This window comes from Durio zibethinus, chromosome 4 (genome assembly GCF_047325235.1).
Source record: "Durio zibethinus cultivar Kanyao isolate XHJ-2024 chromosome 4, ASM4732523v1, whole genome shotgun sequence".
In the NCBI taxonomy this organism is placed as follows: Eukaryota; Viridiplantae; Streptophyta; class Magnoliopsida; order Malvales; family Malvaceae; genus Durio; species Durio zibethinus.
The window spans coordinates 31,452,146-31,475,058 of NC_143165.1; the positions used below are offsets into that span (position 1 = coordinate 31,452,146).

General features: G+C 32.4%; 1 protein-coding gene and 2 pseudogenes across 3 annotated transcripts; 1 reads left to right on the forward strand and 2 right to left on the reverse strand.

The window, feature by feature from the left end:
• Window positions 1–8,961: 8,961 nt before the first annotated feature.
• LOC111287560 (putative xyloglucan endotransglucosylase/hydrolase protein 33) lies at window positions 8,962–11,354 on the reverse strand (annotated as a pseudogene). The gene is made up of 4 exons (XR_016341699.1): window positions 10,145–11,354; window positions 9,964–10,064; window positions 9,647–9,850; window positions 8,962–9,529 (listed from the first exon to the last, which is right to left on the reverse strand). The product of XR_016341699.1 is annotated as a putative xyloglucan endotransglucosylase/hydrolase protein 33 (transcript).
• A 4,506-nt stretch (window positions 11,355–15,860) lies between these two features.
• Window positions 15,861–18,310, forward strand: LOC111288463 (U-box domain-containing protein 18). The gene is given in 2 exon segments (XM_022879363.2): window positions 15,861–17,960; window positions 17,963–18,310. Coding segments are annotated over 2 exon segments (2,064 nt in total). The 5' UTR covers window positions 15,861–15,980; the 3' UTR covers window positions 18,047–18,310.
• Window positions 18,311–18,459: 149 nt separating this feature from the next.
• On the reverse strand, window positions 18,460–22,495 carry LOC111288987 (putative receptor-like protein kinase At2g42960; annotated as a pseudogene). The gene is made up of 4 exons (XR_016341700.1): window positions 19,366–22,495; window positions 19,182–19,296; window positions 18,833–19,093; window positions 18,460–18,745 (listed from the first exon to the last, which is right to left on the reverse strand). The product of XR_016341700.1 is annotated as a putative receptor-like protein kinase At2g42960 (transcript).
• Window positions 22,496–22,913: the final 418 nt, after the last annotated feature.

Consider the following 22,913-nt stretch of genomic DNA (forward strand, 5'->3'; position numbering starts at 1 on the left):
ATAGTTGAGTTTCTAGCCGATCGTGCAGTCAAAGATTATAAGTAAATGAAACTAAATTTTTTTTTATGAAAATGTGATGGCCATTGAAAGAAATGAACCTGTCGGAAGGTCTTGGAAGATGTATTTTGATGGAGCTACTAATGCTTTGGGTCATGGTATTAGGACAGTTTTAATATCCCCCGATAAACATTATTATCCCATCACATCCAAGTTGAATTTCAATTGCACAAACAATATGGCTGAATACGAAACCTGTATTATGGGTTTGCAAGCGACGATTAAGAAGAAAATCAAAGCGTTAGATGTATTTAAAGATTCAGCTCTAGTCATCTATCAATTGCGAGGAGAATAGGAAACCAAAGATTCTAAGTTGATACGATACCATAAGTACATCTCTGAGTTGGTCAAATAATTCGAAGAAGTTCAATTTGAGCATTTGCCTAGAGCGGAAAACAAATTGCTAATGCACTAGTTACTTTAGCTGTAATGATTAAAATAGATGCAAATACTAAAATCTAACCCATCAAGCTGGATGTGAAGGATGAACTAGTACATTGTTCAGGTGTTAAAGAAGAAATTGATGGAAAGCTATGGTATCATGACATTATGCAATATATTAAAAGCCAGTAATACCCAAAACATGTAACAAAAAATGATAAGAGGACTATTAGAAGGTTGGCTATGAGTTTCTTTTTTGATGGAGATGTCCTCTATAAAAAAGGTTAAGATCAAATACTCTTAAGGTGTGTTAATGTAACTGAAGTGAAGAGGATTGTTGAAGAAGTGCATGATGGAGTTTATGGGGTACATATAAATCGTTATATGATGGCTAGACAAATTATGAGGGCTAGATACTATTGGTTGACAATGAAAAGTGACTGTATTGATTATGCTAGAAAATACCATTAGTTTCAGATCTATGCTGACAAGATCCATACTTTTCCAACAGCATTGCATGTTTTCGCTCCTCTATGACCATTCTCTATGTGGGCATGGATGTCATTGGTCCCATTACTCTAAAAACTTTAAACGACCATAGATTCATCTTTGTGATGATTGATTACTTCACCAAATGGATAAAAATAGCATCATATGCTAGCGTGACCCAATCTGTGGTATGCAAGTTTATAAAAAAAAAGATAATATGTAGATATGGGCTTCCAGAGATAGTTATTTTTGATAATGCCAAAAACTTAAATAGTAAAATGATGAATGAAGTGTGCACTTAATTCAAGATCCATCATCGTAATTCAGCATCATATCGTCCAAAGATGAATGGGGTAGTGGAGGCTGCAAACAAGAATATCGAAAGAATCTTGAAAAAAATGACTAATACTTACAAAGTTGGCATAAGAAGTTACCTTTTGCTTTATATGCTTATAGAACATAAGTTCGAACATCTACTGGGCTACCTCATTCTCTTTAGTATATGGAATGGAAGCTGTACTACCGGTCAAAGTGAAAATTTCCTCATTAAGAATCCTAATGGAGGTAGAGTTAGAGGAAGTAGAATGGGTTCGAAATTGCTACGAACAATTGAAACTCATTGAAGAGAAAAGACTTGCAGCACTTTATCACGGTCAATTATATCGAAAAAGGATGATGAGAGCACATGATAAGAAAATTCATCCTCGTTGCTTTAGAGAAAGAGACTTAGTGCTGAAAAAGATCCTTCCAAATCAACATGACAATCAAGAAAAATAGACACCAAATTGAGAGGGCCCGTACGTGGTGAAAAAAGCTTTTTTCAGTGGGGCATTGATTTTGACAAAAATAGATGAAAGTGAATTTACCTACTCCGATAAACTCAGATGCTGTGAAGAAATATTTTGCTTGAAAGAAAAAAAAGTAAAAAATAAAAAATAATGACTCATCTAAGCTGAAAACTTGAAAAAGACGAATTGAATGTGAAGAAGAAGCATCATTCCATAACACAGGGGCAAGTATAGTTTGATGAACTCTGAAGGATCAAGAAAGTCATCTAATTTAGTTTTAGGAAAAGAATCTGAGAATATTTTATTCATGATTATCTTATGATCATTATTTGGGCACATTTGTTTCAATTCAAATACTTTGCCACACACTTGTTATCATTATAATAAAATATGTTATCTTTCCTTTAGAAATAACACCTATCCATATCTTTATTCTCATTTCTTGTTCGCCATACGAATAGAAAAAATGTGTGATTGCATTTTATTGGTCTTGGACTTAAAATGATGAAAAGAAAAATAAACATGAAAGATCTTAGCATTACTTTTTAAAAGTTTACAAAGGTAAATGAAAAAAGAAGAGAAAAGCATGATGAGACATTGATGTTGCAGACTTTTGAAGAAAAGTATTGGTAGGAAAGAATACAATGATCAGATGTTAAGAATAGATTAGTCATATGGCAATTATTGAGAATTTTGAACCTTTTTACCATAATGAATAATTTTGATTGTATTACATGCATTGCATTTAGAGCACTCAGTACATACATCCATGAATAATAAGGATAGAGATTTTCCATTTTCTAATCAAACAAAAAATTTTAAAAGAGAGAAATTTACTTGTTTAAAGATAAGAACTCAGTTTTGAGAACAGATGAGATTTTTAAAGTTGTTGAACCTCTGCTGGGAGAAGCTTTTTCAAGATGAGATTTTTAAAGTTGTTGAGCCTTTGCTGAGAGGAGCTTTTTCAAAATAAAATTTTAAAGTTATTGAGCCTCTGCTGAGATGAGCTTTTTCAAATGAGATTTTAAAGTTTTTGAGCCTCTGATGAGAAGAATTTTTCCAAGATGAGATTTTAAAGTTGTTGAAATGAGCTTTTTCAAATAAGATTTTAAAGTTGTTGAGCCTTTGCTGAAAGGAGCTTTTCCAAGATGAGATTTTAAAGTTGTTAAGCCTCTACCAAGATAAGTTTTTTCAAGATGAATTTTTAAAGTTGTTGAGCCTTTGCTGAGAGGAGTTTTTTCAAGATGGATTTTTAAAGTTATTAAGCCTCTACTGAGAGGAACTTTTTCAAGATGAGATTTTTAAAATTGTTGAGCCTCTACTGAGAAGAGCTTTTTCAAGATGAAATTTTAAAGTTGTTAATCATTTACTGAGAGGAGCTTTTTCAAGATAAGATTTTTGAAGTTGTTGATCCTCTGTTAAGAGAAATTTTTTCAAGATGAAATTTTTAAAGTTGTTGATCCTCTGCTGAGAGGAGTTTTTTCAAGATGCTATTTTAAAGTTGTTGATCCTCTCCTGAGAGAAACTTTTTCAAGATGAGATTTTTAAAATTATTGAACCTCTACTGAGAGGAGCTTAACTTTTTCAAGATGAAATTTTGAAGTTGTTGATTTTCTGCTGAGAGAAGCTTTTTCAAGATGAGATGTTTAAGTTGTTAAGCCTCTACTGAGATAAGCTTTTTAAGATGAAATTTTAAAGTTATTGATTCTCTTTTCAGATGAGCTTTTTCAAGATGAGATTTTTAAAGTTGTTGAGGCTCTGCTGAAAGGAGCTTTTTTAAAATGAAATTTTAAAGTTGTTGATCTTCTGCTGAGAGAAACTTTCTGAAAATGAGATTTCTAAAGTTGTTGAGCCTCTACTGAGAGAAGCCTTTTTAAGATAAAATTTTAAATTTGTTGAGCCTCTGCTGAGAAGAGTTTTTTCAAGATAAGATTTTTAAAGTTGTTGAACCTCTGCTGAGAAGAGCTTTTTTCAAGATAAAATTTAAAAGTTATTGAGCCTCTGCTGAGAGGAACCTTTTTTTCAAATTTTAAATTTTCAAAAGTTGTCGAACCTTAAGTGAGAGGAACATTTTCGATTTGATGAGAAAAACTTTTTGAGTAGTTTATGCTCAAAAAAATAAAAGAAAAAGAAAAGAAAGAAATATCTCTTTGGATTCCGGATAAAATTATTGTCTTTGTCTTTGCCCTATTCCTGATTCTCAGTAATGTGTAAAGAGGGGTAGCTATGGACATCAAATTTATCCAACAAACAAAAATAAATAATAAATAAAATAATAATAATATTATTATTAAATAAATTAAACAAAAATACAAAATACAAAACACAATAAAAAAATAATAAAAAAAAGGGAACCCTACCACCCATCTCCCCTTACATTACTATCCACATCTTATCCAAACCCTTACTGTCAAATAAGACATAAATAAATAAAAGGCGGCATGGGGCTCGTGCTTGCACCCTATGCCGAGCCCTATGCCATTCATTACTGGAGCTCTATAAATAGAGCTCCTGGCTGAACAAGAAAAGGAAAAGGGAAACAGAATAAGAGAAGGAAGCTGTAAAAAAAAAAGAGCTTTCTGCCTAAAAAAAACTTCAACACAGTCCTCCTCACAGGGAGGAAACTAACGTCGAGAAGTTTCCTACACAAAGAAAAAAAAGTCAGTTTCAGAAAAAAAAAAAAGTTTTATCGAAACTTTAAGAGCAGATCTAAGGAATTTGGGACACTTTCAAGTGAACTCAAGCTCAAATTTATGCTCAGGAGGTAGAGGGGAACATTTTGGTGTTTTTGAGCATTTTTCGACGATTGATCGACGACTATCGACGGTGGCCAGAGCGACGGCAACGGTGGCTGACCGATCGGTCGATCGGCTAGAGAGAAGAGCTCTGAATAGTGTAAAGAGAGATGAGGAGGAAAAAATGAGAGAGAAATTTTTTTTATTTTTATAAGAAGCTGAAAGCCAAAACGACGTCATTTCACTAAACGCCTAAAACGACGTCGTTTTTAAGCTCAAGGATTCGCGTGTCAACCTGTCGACCCGACCCGAGGTCTTCGCAACTGACCCATGACCCACTTCTTTCGTTAACTCTAATCGATCCAACTGAACCGAAACCGAACCGCTGAACCCGAACCGAACCACCAGTCCGAACTGTGCGTTGACTGAACCGTTGACCGGTCCGGTTCAGGTAAAAAAATATTTTTTTTTTGAGAATTTTTTTCTTATTTTTTATATATTATTTTATTAATATTTATGCATATTAAAATATTTATATTTGTTAAATTAAATGATGAAATATGTGGTTAAATTGTTTTTATAATTTTATTAATTTTTAAAATAAACTTTAAAAATAAAAAAATAAACTTAATAATAATACCAAAATAATAAAAATGCAAGAAAAGGAAATTTTTATCCGACGATGAGATTCAAAGGTATTTCAAGTAATAATGCCTACGAAATCTCTAGATGAGAAGATTTTTTTTAAATATTACTAGCGTATTGAAGTATTTATATAAAAATTTTCTTTTAGTTATAAAAAAATAATAAATAAATTAAAAATAAATAATAAAAAATGAGAGAAAAGAAAATTTTATCCAATGATTCTAAAAGTATTCAAAGTAGATATGCTTTAAAAAATCCTTAAGTGAGAAAATTTTTTCTTAAATATTATCAGTGTATTGAAATATTTATAGAAAATCTTAAATACAATAAAAATTTCGTTGTTCTTCATTTCTTTTAAATAAGAATAATAATAAAAATTAATAAAATTTCTAAAAATAAAAAAATAAAATGTGTGCATCATGTTATTATTTGCATTGTATGCATGATATAATTTTTATGAAAAGTAAATTTGGACTTCTGAGGATGAGATTCTTAGGTATTTCGAGAAGCGAAGCCTAAGAAATCTCTAGATGAAAAAGAGTTTTTTTAATATTACCAACGTAATTGAGTATTTTGAAAATTATTTCAATAAAAAAATTTTAATTTATTTTTTTCGAATAAAATTTGAATAATAAATTTTTTAAAATAAAACCAAACAAACCAATTTAAAAAAAAAAGTCAAGATAATTATTTTTTCAAACACCGAGAATGATACTGTTTTTAATCAAAATCAAAGGATAACATATAGTTAAGTGGTACCGTTTTTAAACGGATGTTGTAGGGATGCTAATCTTTCCCTACACGTAACCGACTCCCGAACCCAGACTGTTTCGTAAATTATGAAATTATCTTTTTAATAAATTTTAATTAATTTTAAAATCTTATTAGAATGATACATTTTAATGGGTGGCCAATCGCACTATTCAAAAAAAGATTTGTGGCGACTCCGTTTTTTGTTGTTTTATTTTCGTTTTTAAATTCGTCGGATGAACACAAAGTCGTTACGATAATTGTTATTACAAATTTTTAATAATTCTATCATTAGAAGATTCAAAACAAAAATTATATATATTATTTTTTATTTTAAGAAAATTGATATTTCAATTTTTTTCTATATATTTCAAAATTTTATTTTAAGAAAAAAATTGATATTTTAACTTTTCCTTCGTGCTTCATTTCTAAAGCAAGATTTTTATTTTTTATTTTTAAAGAATTTAAGAAAAATTTATATTTCAATTTTTTCCTAAATATTTTTCACATTTATTTTAAATAAATTTTAAGTTAAATATTTTCTTTCAAAACAAATTTTAAAAATATTTCTCAAACTATATCAAAATTCACTCAAAAAAACAATAAACAATCATAAAAATAAAAATAAAATATACAAAAATATATTTTAAAAAAATTCAAATGAATAAAAATAAAAAAATATTAAAAATACCTCTAATCAATGCAGTCAACGATTTAATCCAAGGTTAGTAAGTTAATTTGGCTCAAAGAAGGACACAAAAGTCACGTTGACCGCGTGGATCTCGAACCATATCCGGGTCCACGTACAAGTCTCCCACGCCTAAAGTGACGCCATTGTGCATTTCCTATAAAAGGTCCCTTTTTTTTTTCATTTTTCTCTACCTCCCTCTCTACATGCCCTCTCTCTCTTACCCTCTCTTCCTTCTTTCTAACCAGACCATCGACAGCCACCACTAAACCTAGAAACCAGCGGCCTTCCATAGCCGCCATCAGCTGCCGTTGGCCACCACTTGCTGACGTGGGTTCGAGTCCAAAATACACCAAAATGTTCCTCTTACCTCCCTCTTTCTATTTTTCCAGTTGGTTTTCTCAAAATCTAGCTCAAATTCCCCAAATCAAGGCTTAAAACCTGCGGTATCCACCTCCATTGCTCCAATGGCCGTTGGCTCACGGTATTTTCTTCCCTTGGTCCTAGCTTTTCTCCCTTATAAAATCAAGGCCAAAAAAATCTTAAACCCTGTCAAAATCGAAATTTCCTCACTCCCCTATTTTGTTATTTTTTAGTTTCTGGTACTTTTTTTTTTTTTGCTTTTTTTGCTATTGGTTGCCGTCGAGGATGTGGTTGGATTGTTTTTTTTTTAAGGTTTTTTGGGTGCTTGATAGATCTTGGGTCTGGGTTGCTTGGTTCGGGATAGGTGCTAGGTTCGATGATGATGGGTTGTGGTTGGGTGTTGGTATGGGCTGGTAATTCAAGCCATTGATAATGGTGATTTCAGTGTTGAGTTTGGTGGTTTTAGGTCTCAGTTGTTGGGTTAATTATGGCAGTGGGGTGTTCATTTTGGGTAGTGTTGATAGCATGGATTGGCTCAAGGTTTGGTTGAATGTGTGGTGGCATTTGGTTGAATGAGTGGTGATAGTATGGCCAGCTCTTTCTTTGTATCAGTTTTTGGGGAGTTTTAATATAATTCTCCCTCTGGTTCAAAATTGGCCTCCTCACCTCCATTCATGAATGAGTATTTTGTGTTTAAATCTCCTTTTATGAAATGAATTAGGGGCTTAAATCCCAGATTTTCTAATATCATAAAAGACTTGTGGGGTTTGACCAGTGATTGTGCTAAACGGGGGTTAGCTTTGGCAGAGTGGCTGCCAGTCCTCTGTTGGGTTAAAAATTTTTTGACTTTTTTATTTTTAGTTTTTATTGTTATTAATTCTTATTAAAAAGAAAATTAAATTAAATTAAATAATAAAAAAATCAATTTTTAAGAGCTTTAACAATTGGACTGCACTTTTGAGACTTTGGTTCTTTAAGCTCATATGGTCTAAATTATGAAATTGGACTTGAAAAAAAACAATTTATGGCCTAAAAAAAAATTGATGCAGATAAAATTAAGTGGCAACAGTACAGTTAGCATAAAAATAAATGGCAATCCGCCTCCCATCATCAAAGGTCCAATCGCAACCAAATGAGTCCTTAAGATTAGAACAACTCAAGTCAAACGTAATTCCTATCCTATTTCAAGTTAAGAAACTTCTGATTCTGATCCACCTTCTGGAAGGTGCATCTGGATGCAACTGTACCCTCGGTGAAGTGCAATTAACATCCAAAATCTACATTTTGTTACCCAAATGATATATCGATGAAGCAAATTTTGATTAATGCAAATGCGCCATCCTTTATATTTTCAATGGACCTTTTAGGTTCAGTTCAAATTTGGTTTTCTACCGGAGGAAAATATTTCAATTTTGTCCATACTTTTTTCTTTTCTTTCTTTTTTACTCTTGAAAATATAGTGCTAGGACAAAGATGTCCCTAACACTTAGTTTTTCTTTTTTTTTTTAATTTTTAAGTAGTAAATAAATTTTATTGTAATAAACTAATAAATAAATATCATTATAATTAACTAATTAATTAAAATAAATAAATAATAAATAAACATACAATTTTTTATTACATATAAATTTTAATATAATATTTTTAATAATCATCTTTTATTATAATTCACTTTATCATTACTATTATATTTAAATTCAAATACATATTTTATTATTAATTTTAATTTTACTGTTAAAATAATTAATCTAATCACTGAAATTAATTTTACATTTGACACTTAATCATAAAGATAGATGTTTGCTTTTACTCACGAAGCCTTCAACTTTTTCACTGCCTTGTCACATGTCACAGCTGTTTTACTTATTCGGAAGGTTCGAACTAACACTCCCATCCGGTCTTAGATTGTATCCAACACCTAATGCTTATCCTAATCTAGTTTGAATTAATAGATTTGTCTCCCAGCTGAGCCCCTCCCATCCAACCCAACCCAACCCAAGTCCTAACCTTTCCTCCACGTGTATCATCCACCCAATAATATTCCTCAACAATCAACATCCTGAACTTCAAGTACAAGGGTAATCTCCATTATTGAAATAATCACATACTAATTTCTTCATTTTAATAACTGCTCTCATATGTAACTAAACGAGAGTAATAGATACAGATTTTACTTGATAGAAAATAATCTGAAGAAGGAAAAGAAAAATTTTATGTATCTATATGTAATTACATCTTACTTGCATTCTGGAGGTAAGACTTTAAATCTGGAAGCATCTTTACAGTATGAGTAAAACATGAGCTTCCTTCTTGCCCAATCCTTGGCGGTTATCTGTTGATTTGATAGCTTAAAGAAGTCAGGTCCTTCGACAGGGTCAATGCTTGAAAGGCTGGCATTGGAACAAGATTATCCGGGCTGAGTAGGATTTGTTATGCAGCCAGCCATTTCCATGTCCGTAAAAGAAGCTACAAATGGGCCATACTTGTAATTGACAGGGTATTTCCCTCCATGAGTTGCCCATTGCGACCCATCCCATATGGTTACGTAAAACGACATTGGCTTTGATGGATATGCGGTAGAGAATTTGCCGTTATTGGGGAACTCTCTCACCTGTATATTATCCACAAGGAACCTACAATTTTTTTTTGGCGGGGGCGGGGGTGGGGTGGGGTGGGGGTGGGTGTTAAAGCAGCTAGGTGTTCATCATCCAATCAATTAATCAAATAAATATGGGTTTCAATTGTCTTACACTATATGGTGGCTGTTCCAAAGAATGCTGTAGTAATGGTGCTTCTGTGTTGGATCAAACCAGAAATAAAATTTCTCCTCTTCCAGTGTTGACACCATTTGCATAGACATTTGTTTGGAGGATCCAATCAATTCTCTTGTCACGGCCAAGCAGCTCAATATCAATCTCATCATGGCTGTGAGGATACATGTCTGCATTGGACAACTGCATATATTCGAAATTCATTACAGTCAGCTCTCATTAATGCATATAACAAATTAAGAACAAGCTGATTTATTATACAAAGTTAAATGCCCATGAAGGAGCCAGCTGCTTACATAGAAGGCTACCACAACTCCAGATGTGAGACCTGCAGGCAACTTTATTGCTGCACTGAAAAATCCATAGTAATATTTGTTCCAAGAAGCCAATCCTGACCCTGAAAATTATGATCATTGAAGGAGACTTGAGATTAAACCCACAAGCCCACTCAGATTCTACGAAGAGACTTGAATTCACCTAAGGTTTTGTCCAGAGCGAGAGTGGCCATAGACCCATTGTTGATCAGCTTGATATTTGGTCCGCCAAAAAAGTTGGAAAAACTTTTATCAAATTAGACACGGGTAAACAAGTCTGTTAAACGTGGAACGATAGGAGTGGTGTAATACCTGCTGTGGTGAAGAAATACCCCTAGTCATGCAAAGCAATGAGAGACACAGAAATAGAATATGTGGCAATATAGCCATGCTTCTCTTTAAACTGATGATGAAGGAAAAGAGAGGCTGATTTGGTTATATGTAGGAAAGGAAAGCTTAGTTGTTTCTAGCTGGCGACCCGTTTCTGATTATCTTTCTGTGTATATTGTATTTCTAACTGTGATACCATGTACTCGTGTGGATTGATTTTCAGATGCTTGGCACAGCTCGTGGGATTGCTCAAAAGTTTGGACCGATTTCGACATTTACTAAAGTTGATGGGCCCAACCTGAAGCTTTAAAACTAAATTCTTTTTCCAATTTCTTGATTTTTCATTTTCGTTCGGCTTTCTTCAAGCTTCAATCCAAAGAAAAGAAAAGAAAACACAAAACTAAACATTTCTTTGGGGTGTCAGTGTTCTTACAAATTCAGTGCATCTGGTCTGGGCCTGGATGAAGAACAACTGTAATGGGTTGGGTTTGTTTTCGTGGTTTAATCTTTGAGTAGTCACTTTCAGTTTTCTTCCGTTCCGACTGGGTTTGATTTCATACAGCTATTTAAGTCAATCTAGGCGGCTGTAGCATAATACTAGCATTTCTAGCCAGAATGATCTTATCGCCCACTTGGCCATGAGTCGTTGTCTGTTATTCAGGTTGTTCCTAATGTCATAGCGCGTGCGTGCACTGGTTCAGGTTTGGGTGAGTAGAGGTTTTTGTTCAAGTGTGGACGAACTTAAGAATAAGTGAGATCCAGTTCAAGGTGCATGATGCGAACCACCGTAAGAGTCCATCCTCAGGTTCAACTTCAACAACCTCACAAATTTAGGGCCAGATGCAATTGCTCCTACAATGAGGTTACGATTGCATCCGTAAAAGTCACCGGACACGATTTAGATAATATGATGTTGAAGTAATTCATCGCATTGAAATTTTGGTTTTCATTGGTAAAAATTGATCTAGTGGGGAAATAGTGATCAATTTTGTTTTTTGTATTTTTTTTTTCATTCTTGCCCTTCACATTATAATATAAAGACAACAATATTTCAATAATTTAACAAATAAATTTTTATTATTTTTACTATTATTTTTATTAATTTGTAATTATGTATTAATAAACGTATTATTTTATTTAAATATAATTTAATAATTTTTACTTTAATATTTTTAATAATTATTTTTTTTACTATAATTCATCTTACCATTATTTTTACTTTTATATTCAAACATATATTTAATTATTAATTTTAATTTAACTATTTCAATAATTAATTTTTTTGTTATAATAACTAATATCGCATTCACTATTATTTTTAATTTCATGGAAATTAATATTATTATCCATCTAAATAAATTATTAGAAATTGAGTCTTCGACCATCACATTTACTCTTTCGTTTTTTCTTAAATTTGTGTATGTACAACAAAATCTTATCTTACGCAATAATGCATAGTTATATCTTCAGATAAATTTATTTAAGAAAAATAATCTCATATAAAACTTTAAAACTTGGAGAAAGAGTTTATATAATAATTAATTGACACATATTAGTATATTATTGAAATTTATAAACATATGACAGTTGTCAGATACGCCAACGTTTATCAATTGCATGATTTCCGGTGGAAGTTGAGTGGAAATGTATAACTCTCTTGAAAATGCTGAGATTCTAAATTTGAGTAAAGGGGTAGGATATTTTAAAATAAATATAAACTATCAACTCGTTGATGAACAGATTTAAAAGTTTAAAATGTTTTTAAAATAAATATCTATTATACCAAAAAAAATATCTATAAATTATTGAAATCCTTTTTCAATCCTTCTGTTTGAATTAATTTATCTTTATTTTTTAAAATAAGTGACAAAGTTTTATTTCAAAATCTCATAAATAAGTAGAACAAATTATTTTAAAGATATAACGTTTAATTAATTTAAAATTCTAATATCAAATATCTATAATCAATTCTTTTATTTTAAATTGTAAATTTTTTTTATTTCTAAAAAAAGTTTAATTATGAGTTGACTTATTTTTTATGGTACAAAAATCATTGTTGAAAGTTTTACTCCTGTCTCCAAATATTTGTTTTGTATTAAGTTTCACAGAATTTAAAATATAATTTTTTATTTGAATGTATTTAATATTAAAATTTAAAATTTTTTATAAAAATTAAAATTTCATAATTTTTAATGTCAAAAAATAAAAAAAAACATAAAAAATAATTGTAAAATATAAAAAATAATAATTTTAGATGTAAAAAAAATAAAATATAATTTTAGAATATCTCAAAAAAAAAAAAAAAAACAAAAACAAAGAAAGTAAAACAGAAAGAGTATCAATCAGCAATTACACTAAAAACAATATAAAAGTAAGTTTTAGTGTTATGGGTCGAGACTTAAGCTTTAAATTCGCACGATTTCGGATTCATCCGACATATCAAATTGACCTACTTATCACGGTTCACATTTTTATGAGATATTATTCACTCTGATTCTCTGACCTCACGATTTTGTTTTACAAAATCACAAAAAAAGATGGTGTGAACCATTTTATATCTAACTAACTTTCCTTTTATATTTGATGTAAGATTCAAAACTTCTCTTTAAATCCGTGATATTAGCATCCTAATGATCCATCTCTTCTAGAGTCCTTGGTATTTTATGCTTTCAAGAGTTTCTTTCTCTCCAAATATAATTATTAAATTTAATTTTGAAAATTTTTGAAAGCAATTCAATTCGTTCTCCTTTTGAATTACTTATCTACGTTTGAACTAGTAGATATTAAAATAAAAATATTTATCAAACGGAACGCAAACTGTTAATCTTGGATATATGATTTTCGAAGGTTAAGCACTCGTGCAAATCAAGCCCCAACAAGATTGGTGTTGGCTTGCCGATTGGGTGATTCAACCCACTCGTTTCGACATTTATATTAACAATTATCGAAACGTTTATACCAATGGGTTAAATTCTTAAATGGAACTAGGAAGATTCTCAATGGGCTTTAGTTTGTAATTTGGGTCTTGAGTCTTTTGTAGGCCTAAATCTTTTTTGAAGCAAGCCTGGGTCTACTAAAAACTCAATCACTGGAACTTAACAAACAGACAAAAGTTGAATTTAGAGTTTAATTTAATTAATTTATATAATTATTTAAAAAAATAATATTTAATAAATTTAAAGTTTAAATTTTAATATTTCAAACTTATTTTCTTATTTTGATCTTCTTTAAAATAGGCAAATATGACCAAAAATATTTGTAGATTATATTTAAGTCTAATTTCTTTTTCGAACAATCTTTTAAATGTAATTTCTCATATTGATTTAATGCATTTAGAAATTTTCATACCAATTTAATGTATTTAAAATTTTATTCTCAAAATATTTTTTGTGATCGAGCCTTAATTGATAAAAAGATGAAACTCCTCCCTTTACCAACATAACAAAAAAAAATAATAATAAAAATCTTATACTAATATTTTTATTATTGTACAAAAAAGAGTAACTGAAATTTTATTTTCCCAAAAAGATGATTGTTTGAGAAAACATCCTAATAATTTGGATTTTAGATGTTATACTTCAAGATTGACGAGGGAAAGTTTATAAAATATAGAAGAAAACTACCATAGAATATTGTTGCTTGCATGATATAATCTCCAATAATTGCAGCCTATGGTTTTCAATAAAATCTTATATTTTGCACTCAAAAAAGGTTATTTTGATTTTTGAGTCGAGAGTGCTTCTTAATGCTTCACTCCTCCCCTTTTGCAATATCCTTTGAATTACACAAAATCAATCAAAATATTAATTCTTAAGTTAGTGTTTGATATCTTTTGTAAAATTATTATGGTATTGTAATAATCGAAATAATTTTATTATTAAAGTGATTTTATCACTAATAATTTAAAATTATTTTATTTAATTAATAATCATTAATTCTTAAAAATTAAATATCTTTGATGTGATATTATTAAAAATAAAATATTATTTTGTTTAATAATACAAAAATAACCATGCCTAATATAGTAGTTACGCAAATTATAAAATATTAGTATTATTTTATTTATTTTATAATAAAAATATAACTAAATTAATAAATTAATAAGTATATTTATTGAAAGATAAACTAATTTTTATAATATAAATTATGTAAAAATTTTGAATTAAAAAATAAAACTAATTTATTAAATTCATAATAAAAAATAAAAAGATTGTATTACATATAAAATATAAAAAAAATGCACAAATTATTTGTCAATTTATTACAATGAGTATTAGTTTGAAAATATAAAAATTTATAATATAAAATAATTACAATTACAAGAAGAAGTAATATTTTAATTTATATATTAAATGAATAATATTGATTATTATTCATTTTACATATCATTTTACTTTAATAATAAAAATTTATCACCCTTTTAGATAGGAATTAAATCATCATTCAACAGTGATTTGATTATTTTCGATGATCTAAAATCATTGTGCATGTAAAATCACTAATTGCTGACTAAACACAATAATTTAATTATCATGTATAAATCATCATAAATTTTGAAATGATTACTCCATATTAAACATTACCCAAGTGAAGAGAATGTTCATACATATTTTTGTAGCTTGCAAAGTATATTAAAATAATTTATTGACAAATACTAGAATTGACAACCTATTTATCAATCGAATCTTGAGCATGAGTTTTAGAGTTTAGGTTCAATCTAACTTAACTCTGTATTTAATGAATAAAAATTATTTTTTATTTAAATTTAATTCAAATTACATATAAAATATAATAAAAAATTATTTTTTATATTATAATATTTTTATTAATAATTGAGTTTATTTAAACTTAATGGTTAAACTGAATCGAGTTTTAAATAAAAAAAAATTTAAAAATCAATTAAATTTAATTTGATTCAATCCAATTCACAAATAAATAGATAATTAAAAAAATCATGTGAAGATGACAGCTGTCTAGAATGATAGAAATGATTTTGTCTTTTTATAGTAATGCAACGTTTCCAGCCTCACCTCAACCCCACGGCCAAAAACCAGCTTCTAAGAACAGTTACAGGTCTCCATAACATTACTAAAAGCTGAAAGAAAAAAAAAAAGATAATAATTATAATTCAATAACATTTAAGGAGTAATAATAAGATTATCATTTTTATTATAATTCAATAATGTTATATTAATCAGCGTAAGAAATAAATAATTATATAGTTATTATGAATATCAATAATGATTGGTGTAATTGCTTCATAATTCATGCATACTGAATAAAAAAATAAAATTCTAATTAAAAAAATTCCACGTCATATTTCCCAGCTCATGTCGGCTACTTCTCTTTACGTACCTTCATTAGCACGAGCCTTTCCCATTATTCACGACCACGTGTCACGTCCTCATTTATCATCCTCTGCTTCAAACTATCTACGAAGCAGCCTTTCCTCATCTCCAACAGCCCACATGCCCATCCGCCAACCCATCGAATAATCTTCTTACACGTATCCCACTCTAACACCCGTCCTCCTTCGTTTTATATGGAGCCTAACAGCCTCCATAGCAGAAACTCTAATCCAAAAATACATCCAAACACAGAAGTCAAAACAAAGCTTTTTGTTTCTATCTCCTTCATTTTTAGATTTTTTTTTGTTTAGTTTTTGTTAAATGATCCAAAAATCGAACGGGTCGAGTCGCCGGATTCTCACTTACCCGGCGATACATCCTTGCGACTGCATTTCTCCTATAACTCTTCTAACCTCGCTAATCGATCTTGGTCGAGACATTTGCAGTTACAAATCAAAGTTTTTCTCCGTCAACAAGAGAAACGCGCGCCAAACGTTTCGTAAAATCACGAACCTTCTTCTTTTCCTCCAGGAGTTCCGTAATGCCATGTCGGATCCACCTGACTCGGTAGTCCTCAGCTTGTCGGAGCTCCATCTGACTTTCCAAAAGTTCCGATACCTTCTGGAAGCCTGCATTCGCGACGGCGCTCGTGCATGGATGCTGGTGAATTCAGACCGAGTTGCGAACCAGTTCCGGATCCTGATCCAGGGCATAGCAACTGGTCTAGATGTTTTCCCGCTTTCAACCGTTGACTTGTCAAATGAAGCCAAGGAGTTGGTTGAATTAATCATACGGCAAGCTAGAAAAGCAACTTTCGAATCCGACACGGAAGATAAAAAAGCCGTGAAGGATCTCATGCGGATCCTGAACCATTTCGAGAAAGAAACCGTTCCCAACCCGGTTGAAATCAAACGGATCTTGGATCATCTTGGGATTCACACATGGAGCGATTGTGATAAGGAAGTGAAATTCTTGGATTCAGAAGTCGAAATCGAATTTTCCAATGGAGAAAACAAAAGAGAATTAGAGCTTTTGAATAGCTTAATGGGATTCATGAGCTATTGCAGATGCGTAATCTTTGACACCGTTTACTTTGAAAGTCATCGTCTCAATGGCCAATTTAACAGCAGCAAAGCTCTTAAAGGAATCAACAGTGACGATCTCAAGTGTCCGATCTCGTTAGAAATGATGTCTGATCCAGTGACTTTATCAACGGGGCATACCTATGATCGTCGTTCGATTTTAAAATGGTTCAATTCAGGGAATACCACCTGTCCCAAGACGGGCGAGAAGCTTACCAGTACGGCACTGGTTCCGAATCTTGTCTTAAAAGGGATGATCCAACAATATTGTGCTGAAAACGGCGTCGCAGTTGTCGTGTCCAGCCGAAAGAATCGGGATATTTCGAGGACAGTCATGGCGGGGAGTTTGGCGGGAGAAGGAGCTGTGAAGATGTTAGCTGGGTTTCTGGTTAACAAACTTGTTAACGGAAGTGTTGAAGAGATGAACAAGGTGGCTTTTGAGATTCGGGTTCTGACAAAAACAAGCATTTTTAACAGGTCTTGTTTGGTGGAAGCCGGCATGGTCCCGCACTTGTTGAAGCTGTTGTCGTGTAAAGATTCTAACACCCAAGAAAACTCCACCGCTGCCCTATTGAATCTTTCCAAGCATTCGAAAGGCAAAGTTGTTATAGTGGAGAGTGAAGGGTTGGATTTGATCGTCCATGTTTTAAGAAAGGGACTTAAGATTGAAGCTCAACAACACGCGGCTGCTACCTTGTTTTACCTGGCTTCGGTTGAGGAGAACAGGATTTTGATTGGTGAAAATCCCGAGGCTATTCCAGGTTTAGTGGAGTTGGTTAAGAACGGAAATGATCGTAGCAGAAGGAATGCATTGGTTGCAATTTTTGGAATTCTAATGCATCCCGGGAATCACTGGAAGGTTCTTGCCGCTGGAGTTGTTCCTTTGTTGCTGAATCTTTTGAAAGATTCGGAAAGGGAGGATCTTGTAACGGATTCTCTAGCAGTTTTAGCTACTCTAGCAGAGAAAGTTGATGGAACGGTTGCAATTTTACGTCGCGGAGCCTTGCAATTGTTAGTGGAGATTTTAAATACATCCATTTCAAGGACAGGGAAGGAGTACTGCGTTTCCTTGTTGTTGGCTCTCTGTGTAAATGGCGGTCTAGATGTGGTTGCTTGTTTGGTAAAGTGTCCTTCTCTTATGGGATCATTGTATTCACAAATTAGTGAAGGTACATCTCGAGCTAGCAAAAAGGCCAGTGCAATCATCAGGATTCTGCATGAGTTGAGTTTTATGAAAAGGGCTCCTCAGCTTCGGTGACTCCAGTTCTTCGTCTTCCACGAGAAAGATTCGTCCACGTATGGTAATTGGTAACCCAATTTTTTTTCGGGTATCAATTTATTGGTTTTTTTGTTAGTTCATTCCTGCAATATTTCCATGTAAATACACGCAAGTGTATATATTGCTTGCTATCTTTATTAGCTCGATCTCTTGAAGAGCTAATCCGCTCAGCTTCTGCCTTTTTTCATGAAGCTGCGTGTAAACAAAATTGTTGCGTTGTAATTGTATTTACAGATTGTTGATATAAAACTCATTTCTAATATCAATGAAAATAATCCTGCTTGCACCGAGTCGGCGAGAAAATGTACGTGTAAAGTCCAGAACCCCTTGTCGCTCGATAAAAAAACCTCATTCCTCATAAGTTGTAGTATCATGTATAAACATCTTCAGTTGTGTTGTACTTTTCCCATGTTAGTAATAAGATTGCGGTAACAGTTCAGCTAAAATAAGTTCTATAAATATGACGATTTATGTCTATTGTAATTCCCTTTTAGAACTTTAGTACATGATTGATCCACGGGATGCAACTGGCTTTGCTTGTGTTGAGAAATTAAGTGCTTTTTGCAGTCTCAACGCCACTTGCTCCATAGATGGCCTTTCCTGCTTTAGCCCTGTGCATGACAAAGCTAGCTTGAGTACAAGGTCAAAAGCTTCTAACGAGTATTCCCCATTAAGTTTCGGGTCTGCAAATTTGGCTGTGTCACCCCCTCTAGTAGATTTTTTGCCTGAGAAGTAACAGAAAAATGCATTAGGGATCTTAGTGATCAAAAGGATGGACATCTATTATAAGCTTTATGGAAGTTGTTGGTTACCATTTTACTTGGAGGCAATGGTCTGTGCAGATTCAGATTAAGCACCCTCTCCCCTGACAAAAGTTGTAGAAGTACCATACCAAAACTGTAAACATGACCAGAGTCATTCACTCGGTGGTTTCTACGGTACTCAGGGTCAACATAACCAAATGTTCCTCTGAATTCTGAGTTCACATGGGATTGACCTATGTCCGTAACTTTAGACAATCCGAAATCTGCGAGTTTTGCTTGAAACTTGTCATTAATAAGGATATTTGTTGGCTGCCAAAACACCATCATATGCAAAATCAGAGAAGACAAATGATTGAAAGCAGTAAGGAAATAGTGGATTCCTTGGTCTTGAACGTACCTTGATATCGCGATGAACAATGCAGCTTCTTGATAAGTGTGGAGAAACCAGAGGCCCCTTGCTCTGTCAATTGCAATCTTGAGTCTTTGGATCCATGAAAGAACTTTATCCTTTCCTGCTCAAAACCTTTGTGTGAGTGGTTTTTCATGTAAAAAAAGAAGTAAATGATATTAATTTCACATACCATAAAGCCACTCAGAGAGGTTCCCATGGTGGCACTGTTCATAGACTAGGAAGCATTCATCTTCATTCTCACAATAGCCAAGCAAAGCTACAAGGTTTGGATGCGTGATATGAGATAGGCTTCTTACTTCCCTGACAAAAGTTTCTATCTGTCCATCATTGACTATGTGCTTAACCGCAACACGTAGACCATTTGAGAGAGTACCCTCGTACACTTTTCCTGGTCGTAACAGAATGAAATCAGGAACCGTGATTTGCATACCATAAACCAGTGTTATAGGTCCAAGACACAATGGTTTCCCAATGTTAATCAGCAACTACTCTGTTCCACATTCACTGACTATGACTCAAGTCCTCAGGATTTCCTACAACTTAAGTAAAAGACTTGAACTACAAGATGCCATTACAGATTATCAATCCTTCTGTATCTTGTGGTTGGCACTTCAACCAGAAGATATTCTGTAGCACTTGCCTTTATGTTTTCTTGCAGTATGGCAATTTGAATATTTATTACAACATACATATTCAAGCCTGTGGTGTGCGTACAATAAGTATACGTAGTGCATGCCATGCATCAGTGCTTGTCCTTTGAAAACATTGTTCAGATTTTAAGTAGGTGCTGCATCTGCCGCAGCCATTATCTCCTTGTATTGTTAGCCTGCAAAGGACCTAATTTTACAACATATTCCAATTTAACGCTTTTTTCTTTTATCATGGCATCAACCCGGAATTAGCATTAGATTCCTAGATACTGAATTGTGGGTCGGCTCTAACCAGCTATGCCTTGGCCAATGAAGTTCGATGTATTGAAATAGTTTGTTGCTGAATAAATTTCTTTCATAGAAATCTTCAGAGAGCCAGAATGCTTAGAGACTGAATCATCCGATTCTGTCAGAAGACAATGAGCAATTGCTATTAGTATTCTGTTGTTAGCCTGGTTAAACTAATTTTGCAAAAAAAATAAAATAAAATAAAACTACCATCTTTCCCAGCAGGGAGGCTTTCTTCTTCCTTTTTATGAAGAAGATCCATGCAGCAATGGCTGCTATTATCATAGCTCCCACTAACCCACCAACACCAAGTAGAATCCACAAACCTATTATGATCAATAAAAAATTATACGCATGTCAAGGAATAATAATATTGTACATACTTTAAGACATCAAGACTTGGAACTCAAAGAATGGTGATGATTGCTGTTGATGAGTTGAGACTAACTTTCCTACTGATACCTTTTCTAGCTGTGCCTCCATGTTCATCTGCAAGGTAGAAAGAAGAAATTATCCAATCAAAACAAGAATTGAATCATGAAGCAGTCATATGCATAGTTATAATGTGTTGATGTTATTGCAAATTACATTAAAGAAAAAAAATAATGGGATTGAGAAGTATCTGGCTATTAACTTGTATCCTGCCTAAGGAAAAAGCCCCCTCTCTGAGAAATTGAAATACCGCATAGACCAGTTCTCGTCATCAATCCTATTGCTTATCATGGGCACCATTACTGCAAATCTACATACATCAGCAGATTCCAGTTTATAGTCCGATGATCCACCAATCTCTTCCCATCTTTTCAAACATGTATTGCAAGAATGATCTGGTCTGCAACCTGTGCCTAACTCCTTACGGTCTTGTTGTGAATTTCTGAATGCTTCTCCTAGCTTATCAACAACATCCATGAGTGTAGTCAGAACAGCGGCCAGCTCCACTTGTTAGCTTCTGAATCTCACAGCCAAATACATCTTCCTTAAATCTTTCCATCGTTGTTAAACAGTTGTTTCGTTCTTTGGAATTTAGGAAAATGGGTTTGGTCAGGTTTGCCTGACGCCCCAGAGCATAAAGGTATTCTTCAAAGGCTCCTCCACAACAATTGCCGTTGATGAAACCACCCCAGTTGCCCAATTCACAATTTGATTCTTTTGTGGAGGAAGAGTTTTTAATATAAAAAATGCAATTGCTAACTGAAGTTTGAGAAAACACAAAATCTAGAGTGGCAAACAAAACAAAGACAAATGTAATGGAGGGAAATGTTTCATGATTTACCATTTCAAATGCAGGTAAATCTACGGGAGCCTTACCCATTGAGAAAAGGGATGGACTAGGCGTGAGATGCCACAGTTATGCCATTAAAGAAACAAGGTGCATGACAATCGCTCTATTTAATTAGCATGCTTCTCAACGGGGAAGACCATTTTCTTTTTTTTTTTTTTTTACAAAAGTGGCTGTGATCAGATAATGGGAGAAGAAGAGGTCTTTTGCGACGGAATTTAAATTACAAACTTATTGAATATCACTTCTTTCAAAATAGCTACGAGTTCAAAGACCAAATCTTTTACTTCAAAGAAACGTTCTCTTCAGGTGCACTTGGAATCTGGTATCACTACGCATCCAGGGAAACCAAAAGATAACATTGGAGTTATATTTATAAATTAGACATGTCATTAAATTTTTATAGAAGAGGGAGATAGAGACAGCATTGGAATCACTTGAACTCCGGATGTACACAAGGCCAATGGCTATTAGGTGCACAATTAAAAGGTTATGTCTTTTAGCGATGGAAGTGGTTCAGGATACAGTTGGAATTGAATTGTTTGATGCCATTTGCCATTTATATCATTCTATATTGCTGATTTTGAAAAGGTTAACAAATTGTCCAAATAAAGTTTAATTTAATAGCATATTATATGATTAAAGAAATGGTGATTGCCGACTTGCATTAGAAGGTAACACAATTTTCATTGCCATTTTATTGCTGCGTACATAGTCTCCCAAAGGTGGAGAAAAATGGTGACAAACAGAAAAGATTGATACCACTTACCTATTGCTTCTAGCTTGAGATTAATTATTGGTTTAACCTAGGTATTATAAGGAACTTCCAAGCAGTTACAGACTAGAAAGAATAAGAAATTGATTTACGAGAAATGAAGTTACCAAAGAAACATGAGTTAATTTAAAGCTTGAAACAACTGCAGTCTTTGATATGGGCATAGGAAATCAGAAATTAATGCAAACGTATGGCTTTGACGGAACATAAACTTGGAATTTTCAGCCACTACAATCTTTGACCCTGAGGCCCGTAACTGGTGGATGCTGTTGAGTGTGCAGGTGGGTGGAAACAGCTATTCACCGCCAAGGACGTTGCTAGTTAATTGTTATTTGCTCAAAGAATAATAATCTACTCTTTATCGAAGAAAGGATGGAATCGATTAAAGTGATCTTGTTAAACCTTGAATATTTTATAATTTTATAATTAAATTAAGTGTTTATATATTTATCATCACTTGATTTTACGTTAAATACTTATTATAATATCAGAATATATAATTTTATTATATTATTTTTTATTTATTATTCATATCTTTTTACTTTTTTTAAATTTATAATTTGGTAAACTTTTTTGATTTTGTTTATATGGTAAGGGCGTATTAAAGTAATATTATTTTATTTATGTTAAATTTTATATTTTATATTTTCTTATATTAAATTAAAACTTTTTTTTTTATTATGCTTGATTTTAGATCAAATGCTTAATAGAATTAAATAAATCCA